General features: G+C 43.3%; 1 protein-coding gene across 1 annotated transcript in view; it reads right to left on the reverse strand.

Annotated features, from left to right (window-relative positions):
* Positions 1–24,975, reverse strand: part of LOC311364300 (disks large-associated protein 2-like) — a gene marked incomplete at its 3' end in the record, with an annotated part of 38,817 nt that overhangs the window by 5,638 nt on the left and 8,204 nt on the right. Inside the window, exons 3-9 of the mRNA XM_084484287.1 lie at positions 24,617–24,834; positions 21,609–21,756; positions 20,481–20,700; positions 10,517–10,561; positions 5,082–5,138; positions 1,746–1,801; positions 1,362–1,703 (exon numbers count right to left, since the gene is read on the reverse strand). Of these exons, the coding sequence (XP_084340413.1) occupies positions 1,362–1,703; positions 1,746–1,801; positions 5,082–5,138; positions 10,517–10,561; positions 20,481–20,700; positions 21,609–21,756; positions 24,617–24,834 (1,086 nt within the window). The remainder of the gene's footprint in view (positions 1–1,361; positions 1,704–1,745; positions 1,802–5,081; positions 5,139–10,516; positions 10,562–20,480; positions 20,701–21,608; positions 21,757–24,616; positions 24,835–24,975) is intronic.

The raw sequence follows: 24,975 nt of genomic DNA on the forward strand, positions 1-24,975 counted from the left end.
GTGATTTAAATAAATCAATAAAATCCCATCCTAAACCTGATATAAAACATGCTGGCCAGTCACTACCTCTCTCTATATTTACAAGATTCTTACTGTTGACACTCCCAAATCCCTCCCACTCACACCACCCAGCCAGCTGAGCTACGCTAGTTTGCATCATGCTGTTGCACAACCAGGTAGAATGGACAGAACACTGTTGAGTTTGGAGTCTGAAAGTCTCTCCCCTACTAACTGGGAGGGGCTCAATCTAACACATTGCTACTTCAACATTTGAAAGGCAGTATTATCAATGAAATGACATGGGAGATCAGGGTTGGATGGGGGAGATCAGGGTTGGCTCACCTGTGACGGTGAGAGTACTGCCGTGAAGTGATTGGCCGATACTGGATGCATGGAAGACAAGGGCAAGCATGGTGATGAAGATGACGGTGATGATGATGAGGATGATGATGACTCTACTAATGAGGTATTTTATGATTCATTGTGTGGCCGGTGGTCTACCATAAGAGAGCACAACATCAAGGTATATAGCCTCCATTGAGCAAGATCAAGTAATGGATGATTGTTCTGTCTTTGACTTTGAGCTGATTCCACGGGTTAGCTGATCAATAGAGGCCTACTCATCCTGGCCTGGGGCCCGCTCAAATGAATACAGATCAAATGTCAACAGCATGCAGATTACTCATCACAAGTCAAAGTAGGACAACAAGATCTGTCTGATGAGGGGCATGTTGGGATTGAGAGAGAGATAGAGAGGGAGAGAGAGGTGGAGAGAGAGGGTGCAACAGAGAAGGAGAGAGAGAGAGAGCGAAAGAGAGAGAGAGAGAGAGAGAGAGAGAGAGAGAGGAAGCCACAAATGGAAAAGAACGGGCGTACCTAAATCACCCATAAGAAGCAGTCCAATTCAAACACAGTGTGTGTGTAAGCAAGAGAGTGTGAGAGAGAGTGAGAGAGAGAAAGAGAGAGAGAGAAATGGTGGGAGAGAGGGAGTGGGAGAGGAAGATAGAGGGTGAGATAGAGAGCAAGGGGGGGCGAGCAAGTGAGAGCGAGGAGAGAAAAGAGAGAAAGAGAAAGAGAGGGAGAGAGTAATGGAGGGAGAGAGATAGAGAGAGGGGGAGAGAGAGCTAGAGAGAGAAAGGGAGAGGGAGAGAGAGGAGGGGAGAACGAAAGAGGGTGTAAGAGACTGTGAGAGAGCAAAAGAGGGGGAGAGAATGACTAAGAGAGAGAGAGGAGGAGATAGCGGGAGAGAGAGAGAGAGAGAGATACAGAGAGAGCTAGAGAGAAAAAGACAAGAGAGGGAGAGAGAGAGAGAGAGCGCGATAAGAGAGCAAGAGAGTGGGCGCCGGCAGGTTGCCCCTCACCTGGATGCCGATGGACGAGCGCGGCGTCTTGAGGTACTCCTCCGCCTTGGACACCAGCACCGCCTTGTCGCAGGTCTGCACCGAGGTGTGGCTGCCGCCCAGCGAGGCGTGCCGCTTGCCGCCCATGCCGGCGGCCGACGCCGCCTCCATGGCCAGCGTGGCCGCCTTGCCGCTGTCCAGGCTGTCGGTGGAGTTGTAGATGGCGCGGCCCAGGCTGTCGGTGGTCCACAGCCCCGCCCCGCTGGCCCGCGCGGGCCGGCCCTCCAGGTAGGCGTCCTGCGTGGACTCTGTGCTGCTCTGGGCTGTCACAGAGATAAGAGGCTTGGTGGTGGTGGTGGTGGTGGTGGTGGTGGGGGTGGTGGAGGTGGGGGTGGCGGGGGTGACGCGGGGAGGCACGGGAGGTGGGGTCTTCTTGGTGTGGCCTGAGGGGAAGGACACATCTGCGGGGTGGGGAGGGAGGGAGGGAGGGGAGGGAGGGAGGGAGGGCGGGGTTAGGGTGGGGGGGGTATGGATCACAGGTGGGTGGTGGCGGCAGAAGGGTTGGAGGAGGTAGAGGAGGGGGGGGGGGAGATGAGGTACGACGAATGGATACAGAATGAGAGAGAAAGGGGGAGGAGGGGGGGGGGAGTCAGAAGCAGCTTTTGGTGTAGAGAGTCAGAGCGGAACAGAATCACAGATGCATCATGGGTAAGAGAGCAGCTGGCCCGCGGGCCGGTCCGGCGGAGGGATGGGGTTAACTCAGACTCGGGAGAAGAGAGGGTCAGGAGAAATGATTGAAATAACTGAAAGTAGAAGCGATGCCAGGCGGATGATGGGTGGACATGGTGTGTCGCTGCGAGAGAGAGAGCGAGGAGGGGAGTGTGTGGGGGTGCATGAGGGTAACGGCTGGACAGGACCCAACGGGGAATGAGAACTTTCCTTTTTGTATCAGAAGCTACGGCACGCCACGGTGAAGCCGCTTGAATAAAGTGTCACTCCAGACACGCGCCGTGATAAAACGTTTTTTTTATCTTTAGCTTTTAATTATATTGATTATAATCATTTAATTTTTCATCAAAACCGTAAATTTGAACTTGCCAAATCCCAAAAAAAGAAACGTAGATATATTTATATGTACGCATATAAATACTTCACAATTATTCGCTGAAGGCAAGGTCAATAGTGGGGAATAGCCCCCAGACCGACGGTTGAGGGGCTCTTCCCCACTATCCACAGAGCCTGAGGTGAATCAATTTTTTTATTTTATTCGTTTTTATTAGCGTGACGAGACAACCGTCACGCGATGAAAACAATGTCCCGAGTTTGAGATCTCAATCATGGGATATTGCCCAATATCCCATGGCCCTAAGCCCGCCTCCTAATGAAACACATTCCATTGGTTGTCTCCCATCTATTGACTCTTAAGAATACAGTAAGAAGCACCCACTAACATGCTGTTTCCTCTACACAAGGTCAAGAGTAATGCTGCGCCCACACATCTTGCAGTGTTTTTAGGTCAAGCCAAGACTTACGTTGTACAGATAAACAGGGAACTGCTTTCCCTAACCCTTTTTCACCATTGTGATAATGCAACAACTGGCTGCAATAAATGGTTGGATTATCATGAAATACATTAGATAACTGAATGGCTGTATGGCTTCAATATATATTTCCAAAAGATAAATCCCAATGTGTTGTTTAATATCATTAGATATAATGTATTTATTTGATATAATAATAGAAGTAAGTTGGGGGATGTAATTGGAGTTGAGGAATGCTTTGTGCTTCAGAGCCAGTGGAAGCAACGTAACAAGAGACTTCAACAGGCCTACTGCCGCAAAACTGTAACACTATAATATCAAACCATCAATGCAATTGAGTGTAATTGTGATATTAAAAATTAAATACAAATACTTTAATAAAATTGGATTTAAATTGAAAACAAATAACACAAACATGTGTGTTAGGTTGGATTTGGTGAATTGATCCATTTTTTATAACATCCATTTATGTTATAAACATTGAAAACAAATGCGTTATTTGAAGGCCATATTGCCCAACAGTAAGTAGATATGAAGAGTTTGAAAGACAAGTTAAACTGCCGACCGAACCACAAAAAACACCAAAGGTCATCTTCAAGCCTGTCATAAGAGTCCAAAAGATTACATTCATTCCAGTTTCGCTGGACTTATTGGTGGGATTCTCCAACACAGAAACATTCAATCCTGTCATGAAAGTGAGATTTAAAACACAATGCATTTGTATTTGTGGCATCTCTCAGCGCATTTTCAATAATATACTTCCATCTTCCATAAGATCCATACTTCCATAAGATCCATCTATGGGGCTTGCCTGCACTAGTCAGTTTCAGCTGTTAGTGATTGAAAATCAACTGTTGATTCTAAAATAGCCTGTGATGGAACAACAAGGATAAAAGATGACATTCTTACTATATATAAAAAAACATGGGCATGAATCACTGAAGATGTGTGCATGTGTGTGTGTGTGTGTGTGTGTGTGTGTGTGTGTGTGTGTTTGTTTTTGTGTGTGTGAGATACAGACAGTGATTCATAGCCCTGCAACAAATCAACAAAAAAAAATGGTTTCATAAGATAGGGGGCTCTATGTGACACACACACACACACACACACACACACACACACACACACACACACACACACACACACACACACACACACACACACACACAAATACCACACACGTGCACACACACACACACACACACAAACCAACAGACAGTCCTTCATCTACTGAGTGCTCAGAGCAATTGATTCTTCCTAATTAGACAATGTTAATGAGGCTTTCATAATGATTGTAAATACTAATGTTGTCATAGGTGTGGCTGATCAATTCTACAGGATCATGTGTGCACGCATGCACTGGCAGATAGACAGACACACACATACTAACACACATACACACACAAAAACACATACACACAAATGCATAAACATTTATAAACTAAAGGCGACTTAACCAGAATAAATACACACACTGATTTTTAACACCTGTTATGTAATTCTATTCTGTTGTTTTAAAAATGCCGTCAGTGGATGTATTTTGGTGGAGCGTTATTGCTCTGCAAAAACAGGATCAAGATTTGGAGCCTGTTCGTATTATGTAAAAGAGGTGACTAAAAGTGGGTCACGTCGTGCTCATAGCGGAGAAACGTTTAATATGATAAAATCCACCATTCATGCTTATCTCTGCTCTCAATGCTTTGCCTTTTTATCAATTTAATACGGTCACTTCCTATTTCATTAAATTTTTAAATGACAATGTCACCTAAAATAGCAGTTTCCGGACTGTGGTATGCTGAGCTACTGCTGCTTTACATTGAAGTTTCTTGCACATCTTTGTGAAGCTTAATGGCGTTTGAATCCCACCGACAGATTGGCAACAGATTGAATACAATCAGCCCACTGTTAAAAATGCTTGACTGCTCAGACAGCCTGGATATGAATGTTTACCTCGAAAAAATATCCACTAATCTCTCAACAGATGGGAAAATGAATGACCAAACCCTATCCTAAGCTCCATACAAAGACAGACAAACTACAATTGCACTTTAACATTTCAACTCAATTAACCAATATGCTATTTCTTATACACTAGCACAATACAGCCGCTCTACAGAACAGAGTTAAGGTGCAGCATGGGCCTACAGCCAGCGGGTAATTCTACCTAGCAGAGGAAATAGCAGGGAGGCTAGAAGGGTACCTGGGGGCGGCTGAGCCCTGTCCACGCTGCAGGAGGAGGGGAGGCGAAACTGGATCCCTGGAAGAGGCAAGCGACAGCAGTTAGGGAAGCAATACGGAGTGAAACACGTCATTTACACACACACATACACACCATGAGGACTGTCTCTCTGTATACCTACCGTTAACCTATGGTACAACGCCTATTGTTTCATTCACACTTCTATGAAATGACTGAGAAGTATATTGTTATGAAGAGGAGCTCCACAGAGGAGTGGGCTGGACCCATCATTTAGTTTAATTATTTTATTCAGTTGTATTTCATGGCTGATGATTACTATCAGCTTATATCAGTGTCCAGCATTTACTGTGTTCCTGTTCTCACAATGTATCCTAATGTCCATGACAAATAAACGGACAAAACTCATAGGCAACACTACACACAAAACGTTACTTGTTGACCAAGTATCTGTATCCAGCAGTTAATATAAATTATATAAATTAGGCTTGTAATAACAGCGAAACGCAAAAAACTAAGCAAGGTTAAGCAAGGAAGTTAACATAACCTCTATTCAATGTGACCGTTACAGGTCGATAGCAAAACCAATCCCTACTGGTCATAGAAGCTAGGGTGAGGTGAATCTATGCAGGCAGGCCAGCAGTACACTACCCATGCATTATCCAACTCTCAGACCAGGCAACACAGTGGCACTCATGGGCTAAACATTCAGTAGGCTACAATCAGCATACAAAAAGACAGACCAAGAGACAAAACAGAACGTAGCACTCACATTTAACACCTCAAATCTATGGCCTACAGAGTCAATGTTTTCCAAATCTTACATTTGCATGGAATGTAGGCTCCTTATTTAAAGCATAGTATCACAATTATCTGAATAAAACATAATGCTCATCAAAGGATTATAAATTATAAAGACACTTATTGTAATAACATATAAGCATATAATAAGTATAATATAATTTCATGATTTCTATTAAAATGCTCTTGCTAAAAATCATTGTCATGACGAGACTTAGAAGATAGACAGAGACAGACATTCACAGATCAAGCATTGAATTGGCAAAAAAACAACATTCTTCACTGTGTTGGTAAACAGCACATATAAAATGAGAGTGAATTTAAAAAAGAGTAACGACACACTACACCATTTTTTTTAGATTGCAGCCATCTAAAGAGAAAATCACACAGGGTGGATTTTGTTGTAAAGTAAGGTTAATGTTTTTTAGGTGCAAATCAGAGCATACCTAGAGCAGTCTACCATTTACACTGTACCCTCAAGATGGCAGCAAACTGCCAAAAGTGATTTAGTGCGTCGTGTCTCTTTAAGCATTCTGTTTTCAGTCAAGACGCTGCAGTGTGTGTAGGTGGATCCAGACATTGATGAGACAGCGACAATTAAACACAATGACTTGTTTTCTCTCAATGTATTATAGGGTCATTTTTGGTCATAACTGAAAGCCAATGTACAAATGTAGATATCTTTCTCTAAATTGTATTCATTTTTTTTTTTTATTTGACTGGGTTTAGATGCTTGCTTGAGTATGTAGAGCACATGTCCAGAGATCTTTTTTTTCATTTTAAATCTCCTTTTGCACACACAAGTAACTTAACTGCAACTATGTATGGTTGCATGGCAACCATCCATAACTGGTGGTCAGTATCGTAGCAATGAACTTAAAGTTAGTTTTACCGCAGTGTTGTCACAGAACCTTCCGTCTCTTGCTCTTTCAACCGAGGCCTTTAAAATACCTTTCCTCCATCAATTTGGTGGTTACCTCAGAACGTTTTCCGAATGTCCATTCGCATGGCCTCTCTCTCTCTCTCTCTCTCTCTCTCTCGCTTTCTCTCTCTCTCTCTCTCCATCCATCCATCTACCCTTCACGGGGCCACGCTTACCATAGCTGTGGATGGAATGGCCCGGGGGCCCGGTGCAGGGGGCTATCCTTGCTGGGCTCAAGATGGATGGACTGGATGGATGGAGTGGGGATGGCTGAGGGTCTTCTGCAGGCGTGGACATGGGGTCTGACCATGTGACACTAGTGCATGATGCATGCACGCCTGGCACCCCTACCTGTTGTGTAAATCCTAACCACGCCTGATGCTGGATGTAAAAGTACGGTTTAGTAACCTGTGGCATTTACTAATGATAACAATATCTCAAAAAATAAGAAAATAAAACTTAATTATTAAGAGTCTTTAGAGAATAGTCCGAATTGTGTTCCCTTTCACCGATGTTAATATCTGAAAATAAAAGTGATCCTCTTCGTAACCTAGAGACAGTAATCCAGGCTCTGGTCTGCTGTCGCTCACTCCTGCTATCCACTAGGCCCGCATGCATTGGATGGTACTCCTCATTACCGGGACCTGGAGCCTAGCTGTCTCTACAGGGTGTCCAATCACATGGGGTGTTCAGAAAAAAAGAAGAAAAAGGGATGAATTGATGTTTTCCATTCAAAAAGCAGCTATTATGCTATGCTGTACAAGAGCCTATGAAAGCACTGTGCGGAAGGAGCTGTTGAATAAATGAGATGATGGATGGGTGGATGATGGATGAGTGATTGGACAGAGGACAAGGCGCGGGGCTACTTGAGGTCAGACCACAGGCTCTGTGGTGGGGCCAAGCCCCAGGAGGTGGCTGTGTCCCTCCAGGGTCGGGGGGTACAGTATACCGAGCATGTCGTTGTTCATAGCCACATACATATATACATACAGTGGTGATGCCCCCATGGATGCAAGGTGGATTAACCTCTCATGTATGGAAACAAAACAAAAACATCACACCAAACCGTTACAAATCAATGGCCCGAAAGAAGCAGTTTAGACAAATAGCGACGGGATATTCCTGATCTTCCTGTGATGTTGTGTCCTTTTGCACACAATGAGAGATATCCAAATTAGGGCCGACACAAACTAAAATTGACTCAATCCCTTGGTTTATAGAAAAAGAGAAATTCAATGAATATTGTATGGTTCCACTGGATAATGTTTCTGATGGACACATACATACGGTAATATATACATTGTCCAGCGAATATACTGATTTGGCTACCTCTAAATCTGTTAGGCAGCCTACTGTTTTTCTTTACTTATGCGAACTGTGAGGCCAGTTTAAAAGCCCAGATCACGTCACAGCCAGCTCTTGTAAAACATCCCCTTTGCCCTGAACACAGAAAAGCAGGGGGAAAAGAGAAAATAACTAATGGGCCCATTCTTTGATGAAGTAACAAAGTGCAAGACTGTGTGCTGAGATCTTCCACTCTATTAACAAGGTGTCTCACTGAAAATCAGCCTCAATTAGCGGTGGTTGGTGGAGCGAAGCAGCTACTCTGATCATGACCCTTCCTGTCACATGGCAGGAGATCCAACCTAAGAAATACATCTGATGCTGTGTGCTCATGTTAGTGCTTGGAGGATTTAACCAAATCTAAATTAGAATGATAAAAAAGCAAGAGAGTGATTTTTAATAAGAATATCAATGATTAATAACCAAAGTGAATTATTTAAAATAAAACAAATTAAATAGATATAATAAATCCATAAGCATGCTCCAGTGTTACGGAATGTATACTGTGCATTTAACTCAGACTCCGTTGTGCAGAAGAGATTTTAAATGATATTGAAAAAATGATTGGACTTAAATAGCCGTAACGCAAAGAAAATAAACCAAAGTAAGGTTTATAAGGGGATAATTATAAGTAATAAGGGGAATGTACCAGCCTGGGTTGACCAGTTATTGAAAAATATTGGAAAATAATGTTAATTATTTTCCAATAACGGCACACCCCTTCTTGAATTAAGCTGGAAGAAGTAGCCTACGCAAAATAAAGCCGCGAGTCAAGCATCATCAGTGTTACCTCCAATCAAAGAGTGACAACATTGTTGTTGCTGGTGTTTTTGTTGCAGCTAGCAGCTAGATTATTATTTATATCAGAGGTATCTCAGAACTCATTCAAGAAGTCAGAAGTCACATTGTGGTAAAAAGTGCACCACTATTTGTGCGCTGCTTTGTGTCACTATAAGATTGAAGGTTGCACTTCAGAGAACTTAAAGAAGCTGTATCTTAAGAAATGGTCGCTGTTTATGACTCTCATGGGTTCACCAAGACATGGGTTTGCAGGTGGATTTCTGTTGGTCAAATGAAGAAGGTTTTTGGCAGCAGACCTGAGGACACATATATCCTGCAGCGTGCGCACCCATCTGTGTGAGGGCTAAAATGTGCAACTACCAGTGTTTTCGGTGGAACGCAATGACCGACCCAGCTAGGACCCGCCTATTACCACGTCGGACTATGTCAGTGTGTGTGTGTGTGGTGTGCTTACGTATTATTGTTATTCATTTATTTGTATTTCATCTGCTAGTGTTGTGCTGAAATATTTCTTCAATATGTTTTGCATTTTCTCTTTGATTTGCTCTTTATATGCAACAATGACACTAAGATTTTTAATTATATTATATGAAAGAACAAATAATAACAAATCAGGCAGTTGAGAACTGTACTCTGTGTGTGTGGTGTTGTGTGTGCAACACAAGAACACACAGTTATTGTGTTAAGTGCTATTGGGTTATATTTCACATCTAGCTATCAAGACTGATCTCGTTCTATCGACCAGCACTGGGCATGGTGCTCTGGCTCTGTGGAACTCGGTCCGCAGAGCCCCAGGCTTTGCAGTTGCCTCTGCAGGCTTTTCATCTCGCCTTGTTTCTATCTCGCACAGATGGGCGTTCGAGACCATTGTCAGGCTAGTGTTTTTTTGCACGGTTGGCAAGGATCCATAAAGCACTAAGTTGCGAAAACAGCCTAACTGTAAGAAGCCTTTGAATATAAAATATATGACCCCTGCCTGCCTGATTAATGGGTCTGAGGTGTCCACAAGTTCATTGAAGTAGTCATGCCGACAACTAGAGAGACATCTCATCTAAAACAAAGTGGTAAACACAACCAGTAAGGAAACAAAAGCAAGCGTTGTGGAACATAATATGGACGTGGATTGTCGTCTGTAAGTTACTGTGAAGACCAACACAAACACATTTGAATTAAATATATATAGTGATTCAGAATTTCTATATTACATCCTATAATGAGCTGTGTGTTAACACAGGCACACAGAAAGAGTCTTCACAATATTGCTAATATTTTCTACTATATACTGTATCTCTTACAAAATTTCAGCACAGCTAACGCTCAGCCCTGTTTCTGGGCAGGGGACATATATAACGTATAGAATGTATTCAGTGAAAAAAACGGATGAAAACATTTACATGTGTATTCACATATTGTGCAGGTATGACGGTGTGTGCGATTTGGGGATGCATTCCACTTGCGCTGAGCGGCATATGTAGATGAGTGACGTCAAATGCATGGTATGTGTTAACAACATAGAAAATAAGGATATATATATATATATATATATATATATAATAAAATGGTTCCCTACCAGACCTACCGTACACTCTACGCCCCCCAGCTAAGCTACGGGCGCCTAAAACGAAAAAAAGGGGGGAAAAAAACATACAACAAACAAATATAAAAAAACAAGAAAAGAAAGAAAAGCAATAATGGGTGATAAGCTTAGTACAAAACCAATATATAGCTGGAAGATTAACTTAAGAAGGAATGTGTTGTGTGTGGAGTGTTTGAGCGGAAGAAATATTTGGTAGGAATATCGACAATTTGCACATTTTGGGATGAAACACTGAGATAATAATAAAAAGTTTCACTTCCATCTTTGGCTGCCTCTGTAAAGCTATGACCCCCACTTCTAGCACTTTCAGTTATCAAAAATGTTCTACTCATCTTTATCGTTTCATATCAATTTATGAAAAATACATAAGGCCAATAAACGTTTGAACTGAAAATTCACAGGAAACACCTCACAAAGAAAAATTATAATAATTATTACGAAAATATTCAAATGAAATCTTGAATACCACAGGAAAAAAATCAGGCAAAATCTAATAAATGCAAGCTAAACGTTACATTTTTAAAAAGGATCCTTTATCATTTTTGACAAAATGTAATTCACCAAACATTGCAGTCTGAGATCCCTGAAAAATTGCAACATGATTGATGCAAAACATAGAGAAGCACATTTTGAAGATTCATTAAGTAAATACAGCGAGATAAATCTATTAAGGGGTAATCATAATAAAAAAAAACTATGTTCAAGCATTGTAAACAAACTTAATTAAAATTATTTTGACATAATTTGTGCCTTAGTATTTATAGTAGTTTCCTTCTTGATAACAAATTGATACATATAAGAGAACAGACCAATCAAACCACAGGGATAGCACCAAACAGGTGCTACAACGGCTGGCTGTGATTGGCTCACATTGAGCCAATCATAAAAAGCTGTTGCAAGAACCAGTGGTGTCATCTCAGAAGTTTGAACATAGTAGAGGTCAAAGGGGAAATTCATTGATGGATATAGTATTCATATCATGGAAATAATGGACTCATGGTCAAGGAAGTGACCATATATTTGATAGCCTCACCCATTTGGTATTTATTATGATTTGTATAATATATACATTTAATGTTATTTTTGCTAAAATATATCAAAGTCCCATTACTTTGCTACATCTAAGGGGAATGTTTCACTAAGTATATTTAGGCTTTCATGTCTTAACAAAAGGAACTCGTGATATTATAGTACTATTTTAAGTACTATTTGCTGTCAATATATGTAAACTGTGTATAGTTTATATTACCACTTTAAATTATCATGTTTTCATTGGAACAGAATGCAAAGATTACTGTGGTGTGTGACAGTCATCAACATCCTTGTAAATGTCAATTTTCTGTTCATTTAATTATGCTTATGTGATCATCTTATTGTTGCCTTGACGTTACCATTTACAGCAACATAAATTAACAGTTTGATAAACATTAGACGGTTTAAGTATTTTTTTCAAATATATTTTTTCTTCTCTAAATCACATTATTGTTGGTAATTGAGGTAAATTATCCATGAATGAATTAAATATTCTGTATTATTTCCTGTGTTATAACTTTTCAGCAGTCCCCGAAATAATCGCTTCCATTCAAAAATCCATAAAAAAAAACCAAATCTACTAGCCTCGTCAGACCATCCAGATACTCAAGCGTTTCTCAACTAATATCAGTCTGGCCTTACACGCCAGTCAATCAGATGAACTAAGTAATTTTCTTGCGCCCTTCGCTCTTGCCGAATCCAATAGGACGTAAAGCAAAAACACATTTGCCTCGAATGAAAACCCTTCCATGCAGATTTCTGTTCATCTTTTAACGTTTTTATTTTGGACATAACTGTTTTGATTGCTCCGTTCATCGCTACACTTAACTAAGGCGCAATAGTTTTTTTTAATTGGCAGAGTGCAGCACTCCTAGTTCATCAAGAACCGAAGCCCTGCCCCCCAGCACTAATTGGCTTTCAACAGAATGAAGCCAAGCCCGACCTGCAGAGAGGAACAGAGTGTGAACTCACTGTGAAAGCAGGATGGTCTCACGAGGCTACCAATGCACCCAAGTCTCCATGTTAAGCTTTGTCATGTAAAAAAGACAGAGAACACGACTCCTAATGACAACATGAAGATCAACAAATGCTCTGCTTTGTGCTACAGTACTATGCTGACAGGTTTCTCTCTCGGAAACACAGCAGAATCCCAGAACGAGATTATCAAATGTTTCTGAAAAAAACAAGAAGTCAAAGAGTGACTGCCTAACTTCACCACATGTGTGTGTTGGCTGATATCCAAAGGTCAAAATATAGCAGTTGTTCTCCAGATAAGATAACCTTAAGAGGGCAGCAAATTTTTTCAAGTATCTAGTCACTCTTTAAGCATTGCCCTGAGGCCCATGCAAAACGAAACCCACTGACACACTCTGAACACAACAGAAAAAATGTGGTACATCTCCAGTGTTGATGAGTTTAACCATGAATATTTCACCGTGAACAGCCAACACTGAGCGTTTGAAAACAATGTGACAGAGAACAAAGGACTTGCATAGAATGAATGAATGTACATCTTTTTAAACCACGATGATTTGCCAGTCTTCATTATGGATTGAGCACCTTTGAGTCTGCACTCCCCAGACACAGGGAAGGATGCAGGTAGGGAACGCCACTGCACTTCCCCCTTAATCATTCAAAAAGGTGATTACGAATACAAGCTCTCCAAAAGGTTTATATGTCTGTATTTATATATTTATATATGTATATACTTAAAATAGTTATAGGCTCATTTGCGAAAGGCTCTCACAGTCATATGCCTCTTCATTATCAATAGAATTATCATTATAGGTATTTGTATATATATATATATATTATATAAATATATATATATATATATATATATATATATATATATATATATATATATATATATATATATTCTCTGTTAACTCTGCCTGTTATTACCAGGAAGATGGGCTGATGACCGAAAGATAAGGTAGAACTCAATCGTTTTCATTCTACTGTGCAGAATGGCCAACGATGAGGTCGATCAACTAAGAAATGTGGAACTCTTTTATAATAAACAGAACAAAACATTGAGAGAGAGGGGACTTCTGCCCAGAAGCAGCGGCAGCCAGCCCACGGACAGCGGGCCTCTGTAACTCCTGCATTGCATGAGAAAGGCAAGCGACCGATTCGCTCAGCACTTCACCTTGTTCAACCAATCACCAGACTGGGCGTCTCGATTGAACATGAACAACTCAAATGAGGATGTCTCAGTTTTTTTTCGTTTTCGCTTTTCTCCTCTCTCGTTCACAGATCTTTCCACGGCCGCACAGTCTTTTCCGTATATAAACATCTTCTTTTAAAAAGTGCCATGTTTCTCATCGTCTTTTGGTCGGCCAAAAGAAAAATAGGGATGGGAGGGAGAGAGGGAGGGAGTGAGGGAGGGAGGGGTGAGAGATGACTCGCGTTCACTGACCACGTGAGGGAGGAGGTCTCTCTCCTCCAGGTACTTTTAACAGGTGAGATCCGGGTCTCAGTCAGAGGGGGTCTGGTGGACGGGAGGAGCCCCCTGTTCTGCGTTGAACATCCACAGATCACCTTCTGGGAGAACCTGTGGTTCTGAGTGGTACAGTCGGCCCACCTCAGCCTCCATAAGGGCCCCCCCCAAGGGAAGAACTTTGGTAGCGGCATGTTAACACGATTGGTGGTGGTGGTGGTGGTGATGGGGGGGTAAAGGAAAATGAAGCAGGATGTACGGTTGAGAGAAAGAGAGAGAGAGGACCAGGGGTGTAGGGGGTGGGCGGGAGTGGTGGGATTCAGACTGGCCCTGCTTGCCTGCCTATTCTCTAGGATGAAGACACAAACGTTGAGCCATCACTAGTGAGGCGGTGTGAGTACATTCAGAGGCGCGGGGGGGGGGAGCACCTCTGTGTGGGAGGGAGGGAGGGAGGGGGGGAGGTAGAGGGGAGGGGAGGCCAGGCCCTCAGCAGATCTGATTGTCTACGTGCGGACCAGTGTTTCCATCCTGTTCTTTCAGCAGCGCTCCTGCAGGACAAGAGGAAGGGACCCATTCTGGCGTTGGCCTGGCGTCTATTTGCAGGGTCAGTGACATGATTAGCCTGTTGCTATAAGCATCTGGGACACACAGTTGGTAGGTTATTAAACCAACGCAAGATGACCTTTGCTCGCTGCTGCACAAAAAAACGCACTGGCAAGGACGATTTCTATGAGTCAGACAAACTATTCATATGAGTCGGACAAACTATTCATATGAGTCGGACAAACTATTCATATGAGTCGGACAAACTATTCATATGAGTCGGACAAACTATTCCTATTAGATTAACAAACTATCAGCTGAACAAACTTATGAATAACCGCCAAGCAAACAAATGGACCTCACAGGTAGGACACCATGGAAAAAGTGCTAGGTTTGGTTTAGAACCACCATCAACTCTAGTTATTTGCCCTCCCGGTCATGTCAGAACACAGTATGGTTATAGTTTGCAAACAGTACAAGTATTGAATATAAGTTTTCTCTATATACAAAAATGGTACATCTATATACACATCGGTAACGTCCCAACATGAATGTAGAGTTTTGTGCAAGGAATGAATTGAAGCCAATACATTCATAATGGATGATCTATCTTAGACTTGACTATTGGTTCTACTTTCTGTCAACTTTGTAAACCCTTTAACAGTCCTGATCAACTGTAAACATTTTATCAGCGGACTGTAAGAGTCCACTGAGTAGAAACTATATCCTTGATTTCTAGTCATTAATAAAAAAAGATGCTTTAAGCAGTTATGTTGGGATTGTTAATCAAAACTGTGTTTATATTTGTGCTGTGAATTTACAGCAGATGGGATAGGAAAAAAAGTTTCCCTTTTTTTTGTATTTTGGGTTAAAAAGGCAATGGTAAAGGAATGCTTTGATCAGGATGTAAACAGAACACTTGCAACGCAATATGGTAGAAGTCACACATGTATGTTCTTCAAAAAAGAAACCAACACTAGGCTTATCTTAAAGTTATTCACAGTATTTTCTCAGTCTGCTCAGGTGCTTAATATAACGTTTCCACTCGAAGAGAAACTGGAATGAATATGAGCTAGAGAGACAGAACTACTTTAGAAGGTTTGACATTTCAACTGATTGTGTGTTGAGGCTAACAGAACCTTACCGTTTACAATGGTGTTTACACCACTACTCCACCTAACATTGGATTAGCTCATCAAAAAGGTTTCGTATCTCTTCCTTTGTGACAAAGATATGCTAGTACTAGTTGGCACTTAAGGATCACGGCATCTGTCATTCTCTTCCACATTCTTCTGTCACGTCATTCTGAACTTGATCAAAGCGTGTCTCCTACTAAAGATAAGGCCCTAGACCTGTTCGCTTTGCACTTGTACTTTCTGGTTGTAAGACTGTGTACATAAGAGTAAAGGGACATCAAGCAAACTGCACTGTTCTGTCTTTTCTCAGCCAACCCAGGGCCTCCCTTCCAAGATCCCTGGTTAACGCATGTGTGTGAGTGTGTACAGTGTGTAGAATGGGAAATGATCAGAAAGACATAGACAGGTATGACATTGGCCCACTGGTGTACTTCCGACTCCAGAGTTCCAGACTTGCGCTCCGGTGGCCGCTGCTCGTGTCCGCTTGCTTGCGGGGCTTCTGTTGCTTGCTGATCTCCCAGGTGAAGTCCTCCATGGGCCGGGGGCTGGCCGGGCTGCTGGAGCCCTCCGGCGACACGTCCGGGGTGCCCTCGATGATCTCGATGCGGGGCGGGTCCATCAGATCCATGATGCTGAAGGCCGACGGCTCGGGCTGGCACATCACCGACTTGTCCTCCGTGTTCTGCCGCCGGGGCCAGCTGCTCCCGGCCTGGATGCCCACCGACACGCGGTCGTCCGTCTGCGTGGTGCTGTCGCTGCCGCTCTCCCGGCACAGCGTCCACATGTTGTAGCACTGCGTGAAGTTGAAGAAGTTGCTGTTGAAGGTCTTGAGCTCGCCGCACACGTCGCGCCGCAGCTCCGCCAGCTCGTAGCGCATGGCGGAGATCTCGTCCTTCCACTGCATGTTGAAGGCGGCCACCATGTTGGCCGACTCCTTGAAGGCCTGGATGGCCTGCGGCGGCACGGAGGCTGCGTCGGCCGAGGAGGCGGCCGAGTGGCGCGGGTGCGGGTGCGGGGGAGCGGGCGCCCGGTACGAGGGCGGCGAGGTGGGCGGCACGGAGACGGCGGTGACGGTGGAGCTAGTGCTGTGGTGGCTGCGGGCGGCCGCCGTCTCCCTCTCCAGCCGCTCCAGCTCCACATAGGCGGAGGAGCTGGCCCCGTCATCGTCCTCAATCATGTCCTCATTTAGCAACGAAGTGCCATCCAGACCATCATATCCCTCTGCAAGAGAGGGGTGGATACGCAAGCACAGGGACATTCAACACGGAACAGCTGGGGGGGGGTCGGTGGACTTAAGAGAGGATGCTGAGCCGGGAACGTCGAACACACATCCATGGAAAACCTACAGCATGTGAGTCGGGAATCAAGATGCAAACCCAGATGTCTCTGATCGGCGGACTGGCTTGGTTTCGGGAGGTGGATCTGAGTTACAAAACCGTCTCCCTGTGTGTGTGGATGTGGATGTGCGATGCTGTACTTGCCACAGGTACTTGAGCTCAACACTTCCAATGGCATACTTGAAAGAGGAATATCGTTTGAGAGAAGGTTACCATCTGTAGCTCTTAAATAAACCCACATTTAGAACTACAATGTCATACGGTGAAGTTGCTCCTGACAGGGGTGGGGTTATGTAATCAAGACTTTATGTGTTTTGGGTTTTAACTTTGCTTTAACGATCTTAAGGGCTAGAGTGCTGTCTCAAGGGAAAAACTTCTATCCGTATCACAAGATTGTGTGAGTGCCATACTAAATCTTTTCACCGGACTCATATACGGTAGGCTTTCCAAGGTGATTTTACACTGCCTTCTCAAGAATCTCAGAAAATGCCAACACTCTTTCCATCTTTTCACTGCACCGCACCGTGTGAACTGTTATTACACACAAGTAATCATCCATCGTTTTGTAAAAATTTGAAATTCCATTTTTTGGTGTTAAGGACTCAGCACTCTCAAAACATCTTTCAAAGTACTGCTTTTGTTGTGCAAAGGAAAAGATGTAAAGGGAATAACATAAAAAAAAAGAGAGAAATCACACGACATTGGGCCGAGAAGCAGATATGAACCCTATTGAACATATCAGGACCAGTGCCTCAAGGCTAACTGGCCCAGGTGGAGAAGTCCAGTGGAAGGTGGAACCTCCGTACTGGCTGAACCAGGGAGAGGCTGCAATCCCACAGTCAAAGACGGCTGACAGACTTTAATGTCAAGGGCTTGGACTCTGCCACACGTGATCTTTTCTTGAATATATATATATATATGGAGTCAATGGAGTTATAGAAAAAAAAAGTACAAAACAGGTACAAGTGGACACACGCTGCTCTCACAAATGATTGGAGACAGTGGCGATGCAGTAACATTTAGTGCTATCTTAAATGGTTGCGATATGAAAACATTACGGAAAAAAATCAGGGCAGTGCGGACTGTGCCATACATTTACACTGATAAGGTGGTCTTAGCACATTTAAAATAGAGACACTGACGGCACACAACTCACAGAAGTCAGAATTTGTGTGGGCACTGCAATGTTATTAATATTCCCGCCAAACATCTGGCAAAGATTGATTATCAGCAAATGAGTTCAGCGGCAGGTTAACGCCTCTGAGTTCTGTGAGTTGTTCGGAAAAGTTAACTGGCGTACTTTCTACAATCTATCATTGTTTTTAAACTGGGTTTACTGAGAAGGCAGTGCAAAAACACACATATACATAGATATATGTATGCGTGTCAACATTAAAAATACCTGCGACCATCATCACTGACGCCTCCAGCTGTTCTTTTCCCCTGGTTATCCTTCAAGAGATGACGGCTCAAATGGAGAGGGGCCCGCTGCTCGCTGCCCTACGGGGGGGCTCCACAGACCCCCTCCCCCGCTCCACGGCGGCCCCTAGCCTCTCATTTGGTGGGTAGGGCCACTTTAACAAGCGCGTCTTAACTAGAGGACTAGAATACTGCTTTAAGGGAATTGATCCGAGAGTCTCAGCCGATATTTGGCTCAACTTTCTCTTTGTTGTTCTATTTTAGGCCACTATTCACTCAAATCATTTCAAAGAGGAGACCCAACGTTGTAACCAGATATTGTTGGAAGAAAAAGAAAAAAAAAGCCCCAATGTTTCTGCCATGGCTGCTAAACTGTGATAGAAGAATGCGGCCAATCATAGAATGGACAATAAAGTTTTTGTTTAGGGTTTTCTTGTTGCTATTGCAAGCCCTCCTGGAGCAGACAGAATGGACGCAGGGTGGTCTATTGGGTGAGTAGAGGGTCAGCAGTTGAGACGGTGGGATTGGAAGACACTCCTTTATCCTCAGCACTTCTGTCACTTTGTTGCATTCGTAGATGGAAACCCAATCAAGCATGAGAGGATTACAAAAGAAAAGAAAACAAAAAAAATAGTATACAAATTGAAGAAAAAGTTCAAATGTCTCTTCTTATCAAATGACAGCATCAAAAAGTGTAAGAGAACCTTGAACAATTAAAATCCATTTTCTTTAAAAAAATAAAAAGAAACCAAACAAAAACTGAATCCTAATAAGTGAAAGTGTTTCAATAGGGTTCATAGCTTTACTCTTGCAGGCAAACACCAAATGCACTGACGGTAAGGTTGTTTTTCTGAATGGGTTCTGCTTGCACAAAGAACCTGATGATTTTAAGGGTTTATATTGTGTGTACTGTGTCACAGAAAACATGCCCCGTTAGTAGCAGTGTGGAGGACAAACGGTGACCTCAGTATGATCAACAAAACCCATTTCCATTGTAACGTATTGTACGTATATTTGTCATTATATATTTTACTTCAGCAATTCACATGAAAGTGAATTTGAACGGTTCTTTCGTTTTCGTTTTTTGAGGACACTGCTAATACGCATAAACATTTTATGCGACACAACACAGCAATGTTGCCAAAAAACAAGTTATGAGAAACGTAACTAATGTTTTGTCATTGCCATTACTGGAACAGTTCCTTTGTGCAACCAGCATATATCAATACTCTAATGCTGTTGACTTACCTTGCAATGGTTACATGTTATTATTATTACTCAATATATCTCTATATATATATATATATATATATATATATATAGAGAGATATATACATATCTCTATATATATACATGTGCCCTGTGATTAATTTTCACTATGTAAGTTTTTAATGCATGCTATGATATAATGCATGGGCATCGACAGAGTGCTAGCTGGAATGCTCAATTAGTTCATTTTGGCACCACCCCTCCCTTCAAACCTTGCCCCACAACACATATATATATACATATATATACAGTATCATGTATCTAGAACAACACAGCTGGAGTTTGGACATGCTCAGAGTACTTTCTGCCTAGCCATGCCATGTGGTGTGTCAGTGCTGGCGATCCGAGCTGTGGGAGAGGCCTTGAGACCCTACCACCCCACCACCCCACCACCCCACCCTTATCCTAGCCTCCAGCTCGGCACCACGTGTAAAGCGACAGATCAGAAAGCTGGACTAATGATGCGTGGATCGTGCAAAGGGACAAGGGCGGACGGACACTATAGAGGCAAGAACTGGAACAAACAAACACACACCGACACACACCGACACACACAATTATCGCATCAAAGCTTTCGAAATGAACAAAACATAAAGGAAAGATGACTGGAACCATTTAGCATATGGCTTCAGCTCAAGGGTCCCCCACTGTACATATGTAGGTATGTTAGGTATGTGCGCATGTTTTGGATGTATGACGATATGCAGCCTAAAACCCCCTCTTGCGTCTTGGGGTGGGGGAGGGATTTATTTTTTTACCTGTTGTGGATCTGAGAGTTGAAGTGACAGTGGAGGATGTCATTGAAGGCAAGCAGTCGTCGTCTTGGGAATAACCGGCCTGAATTGCACGGAGGTAACTGTGGCTTCGAGTGCGGAATGAGCCAGGCAGGTCCAAGGCCTCCATGGCCTGGGATTCTACTTCACTAAAAACGGACTCGCAAACTGACTCAAACTGGCCATTGACCTCAGTCTCACTCACCTGAGAGACAAAAACAGGAATAGCAGTCCTTAATTTTTCCTCTTCCTTTCTCTTTCTCATTCTGATTCTTCCCCTTTGCACAGTAAATATGAAGGAGTGTTAGCATGTTAGAGCAAATTCCATCCACATTTCATTCCGTAAACTGAACGCAAACAGACACATATCAAAGTCAAAGGGAACTTAGTCAAAAGAAAAAAGGAATATATATATGTATATTTGTAATAAATGATATGACTAAATACAATTGTGATTTATCGTATTCCATTTAGCACAAACCAAGGATTAGCTTTGAGAGATGTTAATGTTTCTACATGGAAAATAGGAATGCTGGTGTCCACTGAACCTAGTCAAGAGGTAAAAAAGAAGAAAAGAATGAGTATATAACGAATAACTGCAGTGCAAGCTTGTAATGTAGTAACTTAGTCTATCGCAATGTTCAGAATGCTTACAAATGAGGCAGGCCTACATGTCTTATGTGCCTCATTTGCCTATGGTTTAGCTGACTGATTTTGTTGAATTGAATTTGCTTATGAACAGAAATGTAACAGAAATAGCCTGTGCAGTGCTATGTCAACTGTATCTTCTGAAATATGTACACAGAAATTTGCGTTAACAAAGTATCGTTAGCATACTGTCATCATCCGTTGAAAAACAAACAGCTTTTGTTTGTGATTACCCAGTCTACTTCTGCTGGAAACCACCACGGCTACGCTGATGTAGCCTAAAATAACCGACGTCACAAGTAGCAAATTAATACCGCTTAGGCTAGCTCGAGCAGTCGCTACACTACAGAGCTAAAACCGACTTCCTCATCCCGACTCCGTCATCCTCTCTCCGGCCCCCGTACGTTACGGGGGGGGGGGGGGGTCACCTCGATGCGTTCTGTCCGGGGTCGACACTGGACTCACCTGGCTGACGCAGCTAGCCTGACTGAGGGTGCTGACGGCGCGCATGTAGCTCTGGTTGCGCGAGCGGAAGGGTGGCGGGTGGAAGCTGCTGGGGTCCAGAGTCACGCTGGTGTGTGGCCGCATGTCTCTGGTGGTCTGTAAGTGGTAGCTGTGGCAAAGGGGTTCAGAGAACTCTTAGTGATTAGTTAGAAACGGAGAACCTCTTGGAATGTGCTAGCATAGTGCCGGTGGCGTTGTAAGTAACAGCGTAACGCCAGTCCTGATTATAATGTACTGTCTCGTATCTCTTTACAATTCTAAAAGTAGTAAACTTGAAGTGATTGGATGCCATAAGGTATTAAGGATGTGGGCTGCTTTCCAATAGTCCTCACGTTAACATATTCCGGCTGATCACAGGGCCATATTGTGGCCACATAGGAGCATATGTGCGCTTGGCCCACATCATCAGTCACCTTTTATGACACTGAAGCAGCTCAGCTCCGGCTCAGCCGTCGGGACTCAACATTGCTCCTTTCCTCATGGTCAACGACTACTGCACACGCTCAAAGCTCAGGTGATCAAGCCTCAGCTCGAGCATTAGGAAAGGAGTATCAGAGCGGAACCGTTGAAAAAGTATGCACGTCTCTCGAAAATGTCCACAAAGAACCGGCGCACGGGTTGTGGTGTCTGTGCTGCTGCCCATTAGAGACGCTGAGAGCTATGGTTTTCATAATGACTGAGGATCAATTATTCAGTGGAGGTAGGCAAAATAAGGGGACAGGTTTGTTTGGGAACAAAGGTGGCGAAAGTGATCAGGGTCCTGGGATAGAGTCCCTGTAATAAAACACCACTGTTATAAAAACAAAACAGAATACAAACAGATCACCTTAGCACAGAGAGTGATAGCGTACTTAGTATAAGCAAAGAGAGCCTTTGCAAAAGAAGAAGACTTGCTGAAGATTAGCTCCATTGTATCAGAGTACAACTCTGATAAGGACAACCGCTGATACCTTCCTTTGATTACCTTTCCACCTCTCAATGATAATAAACATCCCCAGGGGAAATTTAACCCCTGTGTATTAATCCATCTATTGTACTTATAGATACAGAGCAGACAATCATGTATGAAAGCGATTTGTAGCATAGAAACTGTAAAGGATGCACCTATCGTAGGCGTTACATGAGGGTTCACTTTTTTTTTTTGTTAAAAAAGTGGTTTATAGACCAACAATAAGAACCTATTCACAGATGTGTCCTTATAGGAAAACACTTGTCACTCATAACACTAATTATGGGTCTTTAGTATATATCAGGGCACGGGTAGTAGACTTATATTCACTAGTTTAGTCTGCTACCGGTGATTAAAGTCACCGGTAGCAGGCCTGCCACATTAAAGCAACAGACCCATCATTTGTGTTATGAGCAACAGCTGTGTTTGTCGCACAATGACACCTCTGTGAAAAGGGTCTGTTGTGGTCGTTGGGACCTAGGTTCCATAAAAGGCCCAGTCACACAACCAGCAGTAGTCCACAAGCTCGACTTGGGAGAGACGTGACAGTTGTTCTGTACGCTCGTCAACAGCACTGTGATAACACAAGGCCCACTGGCCTGTTAAGATGTTGCGCAAACATCAAACTGGCAGATAATAAAGGTCACCAAAACAAACCGATTTGCTGCAAGTGACACCCAGCAGAGCACAGCTTTACCTGATCGAATGAGGCAGCGGAGAATACCGACACAAAAATAGCAATGCACATGGTGGAGCTCCCTCTGTGGCTACACAACGAGAAAAACATAGGCTACAAAATGTCATACAAATGTGCATACCGCAAACTAGGCAATCACTGCCTTGCCAAGCCGGGTCTTTACCTTAACAAAAATGTCTTATCACTGGTTTCACAAAGACACACACAAAGACACTTGTGTTTTGACTTAGGTGTCATGAATCACCTACTCAAAGCCAGGTTTATTGTGTTTCAAGAGAGCTTTTGCAATTAACTTAAGCAACCTCTTTATAAGGAACTTATTTCAAAGGAACTAATGGCACGACACAATTAATGTCCACATTTGGAACGATAATTTCCTGGCTGTTAAAGATCAGAGAAACAAGATTTTTTCTTAGCAAAAATGTTTCCTTAGAATTACTTCAATGAGTACTTTTTTTATTAAGCTTCTTAAAGTCTTTTCCCTGTCGAAAATGATAAGAAATGTACCCTCCCTCTCTCACTACATTTCTCTTTTATTGTGCATTTCACGCACCTGGGCTTGACAGGCAAGATGGATTCCCCAAACTGATTCCCTGATTGGTCAGAAATTAGCAGGAATATCTAATACTCCACTCAAGAATATCTGACGGATGGCTATGGCCATTTCTAACAAATCAGTAACAGCTCAAGTAATAGCTCTTAAATCCTCCTTACACCACCTTTAAGTGTTAACTCCAGCAGATAGAAAAGTCATTTATTACAGCCATCAGGGCAGACCTATTCAACAGCCCCCAGCCATTGTTGAACCAACACATTCTCAGTATGAGTTTGTCAAAAATCGACGCCAGGGGTTTCGGTGTCAACTGCTGACGCCAAGTGTGTCCTTGTGCGTCTTCATTTGACGCAGGAGGTTTGTAATCCCTCCATGGTGATATCTGACGCCCAGGGAAAGCACTCCCGCAAATCTTTTTTTCGTAGGATGGTAGGGGCAAGTACCGCCTTTTAGGGTTAGGGTTAGGGTAGTAGTGGTTAGGGTTAGGGTAATAGTGGTTAGGGTTAGGGTTGGGGTTAGGGTTAGGGTAAGGGTTACACACTTATCACTGTTGGAGGGATTCCATTGTAATGAGTTGAAAACCTCCTGCGTCGAATGAAGACGCACAAGGACACCCTTTGCGTCAGCAGTTAACGCCAAAAGCCCCTGACCAAGCGTCGATTTTTGACAAACTCGGAGTGAGAGTGCGTTGGTTGAACGTATCACAGCCCAGGTGTGCCACATAACCTGGGGGAGCTAGCCCCCGCGTGGGCCCCAGGGTGCACTCCTACCTGTGGGGGTCTATGTGGACTCTCTGCATGGCTGACTTGAGGACGAGGGCGTCGGGCCGCACGGCCCTCTGTGGGGAGGTCTTGGGGCTGGCGTCCGAGTCGCCGCTGTCGTCGTCCACCTCGCCCATCGCCTTGACGTAGCTGCTGCTGCGCATCCTCCGACAGGGGATCTCCTCGTCCTTATCCCCGGGGTAACCACTCCACTCGTCCTGGGGCACCTGAGAGAGAGAGAGAGAGAGAGAGAGAGAGAGAGCGCGAGAGAGAGAGAGAGAGAGAGAGAGAGAGAGAGAGAGAGAGAGAGAGAGAGAGAGAGAGAGAGAGAGAGAGAGACAGAGAGAGAGAGAGAGAGAGAGAGAGAG

This window comes from Micromesistius poutassou (genome assembly GCF_964030765.1).
Source record: "Micromesistius poutassou genome assembly, chromosome: 19".
NCBI classification, from domain to species: Eukaryota; Metazoa; Chordata; class Actinopteri; order Gadiformes; family Gadidae; genus Micromesistius; species Micromesistius poutassou.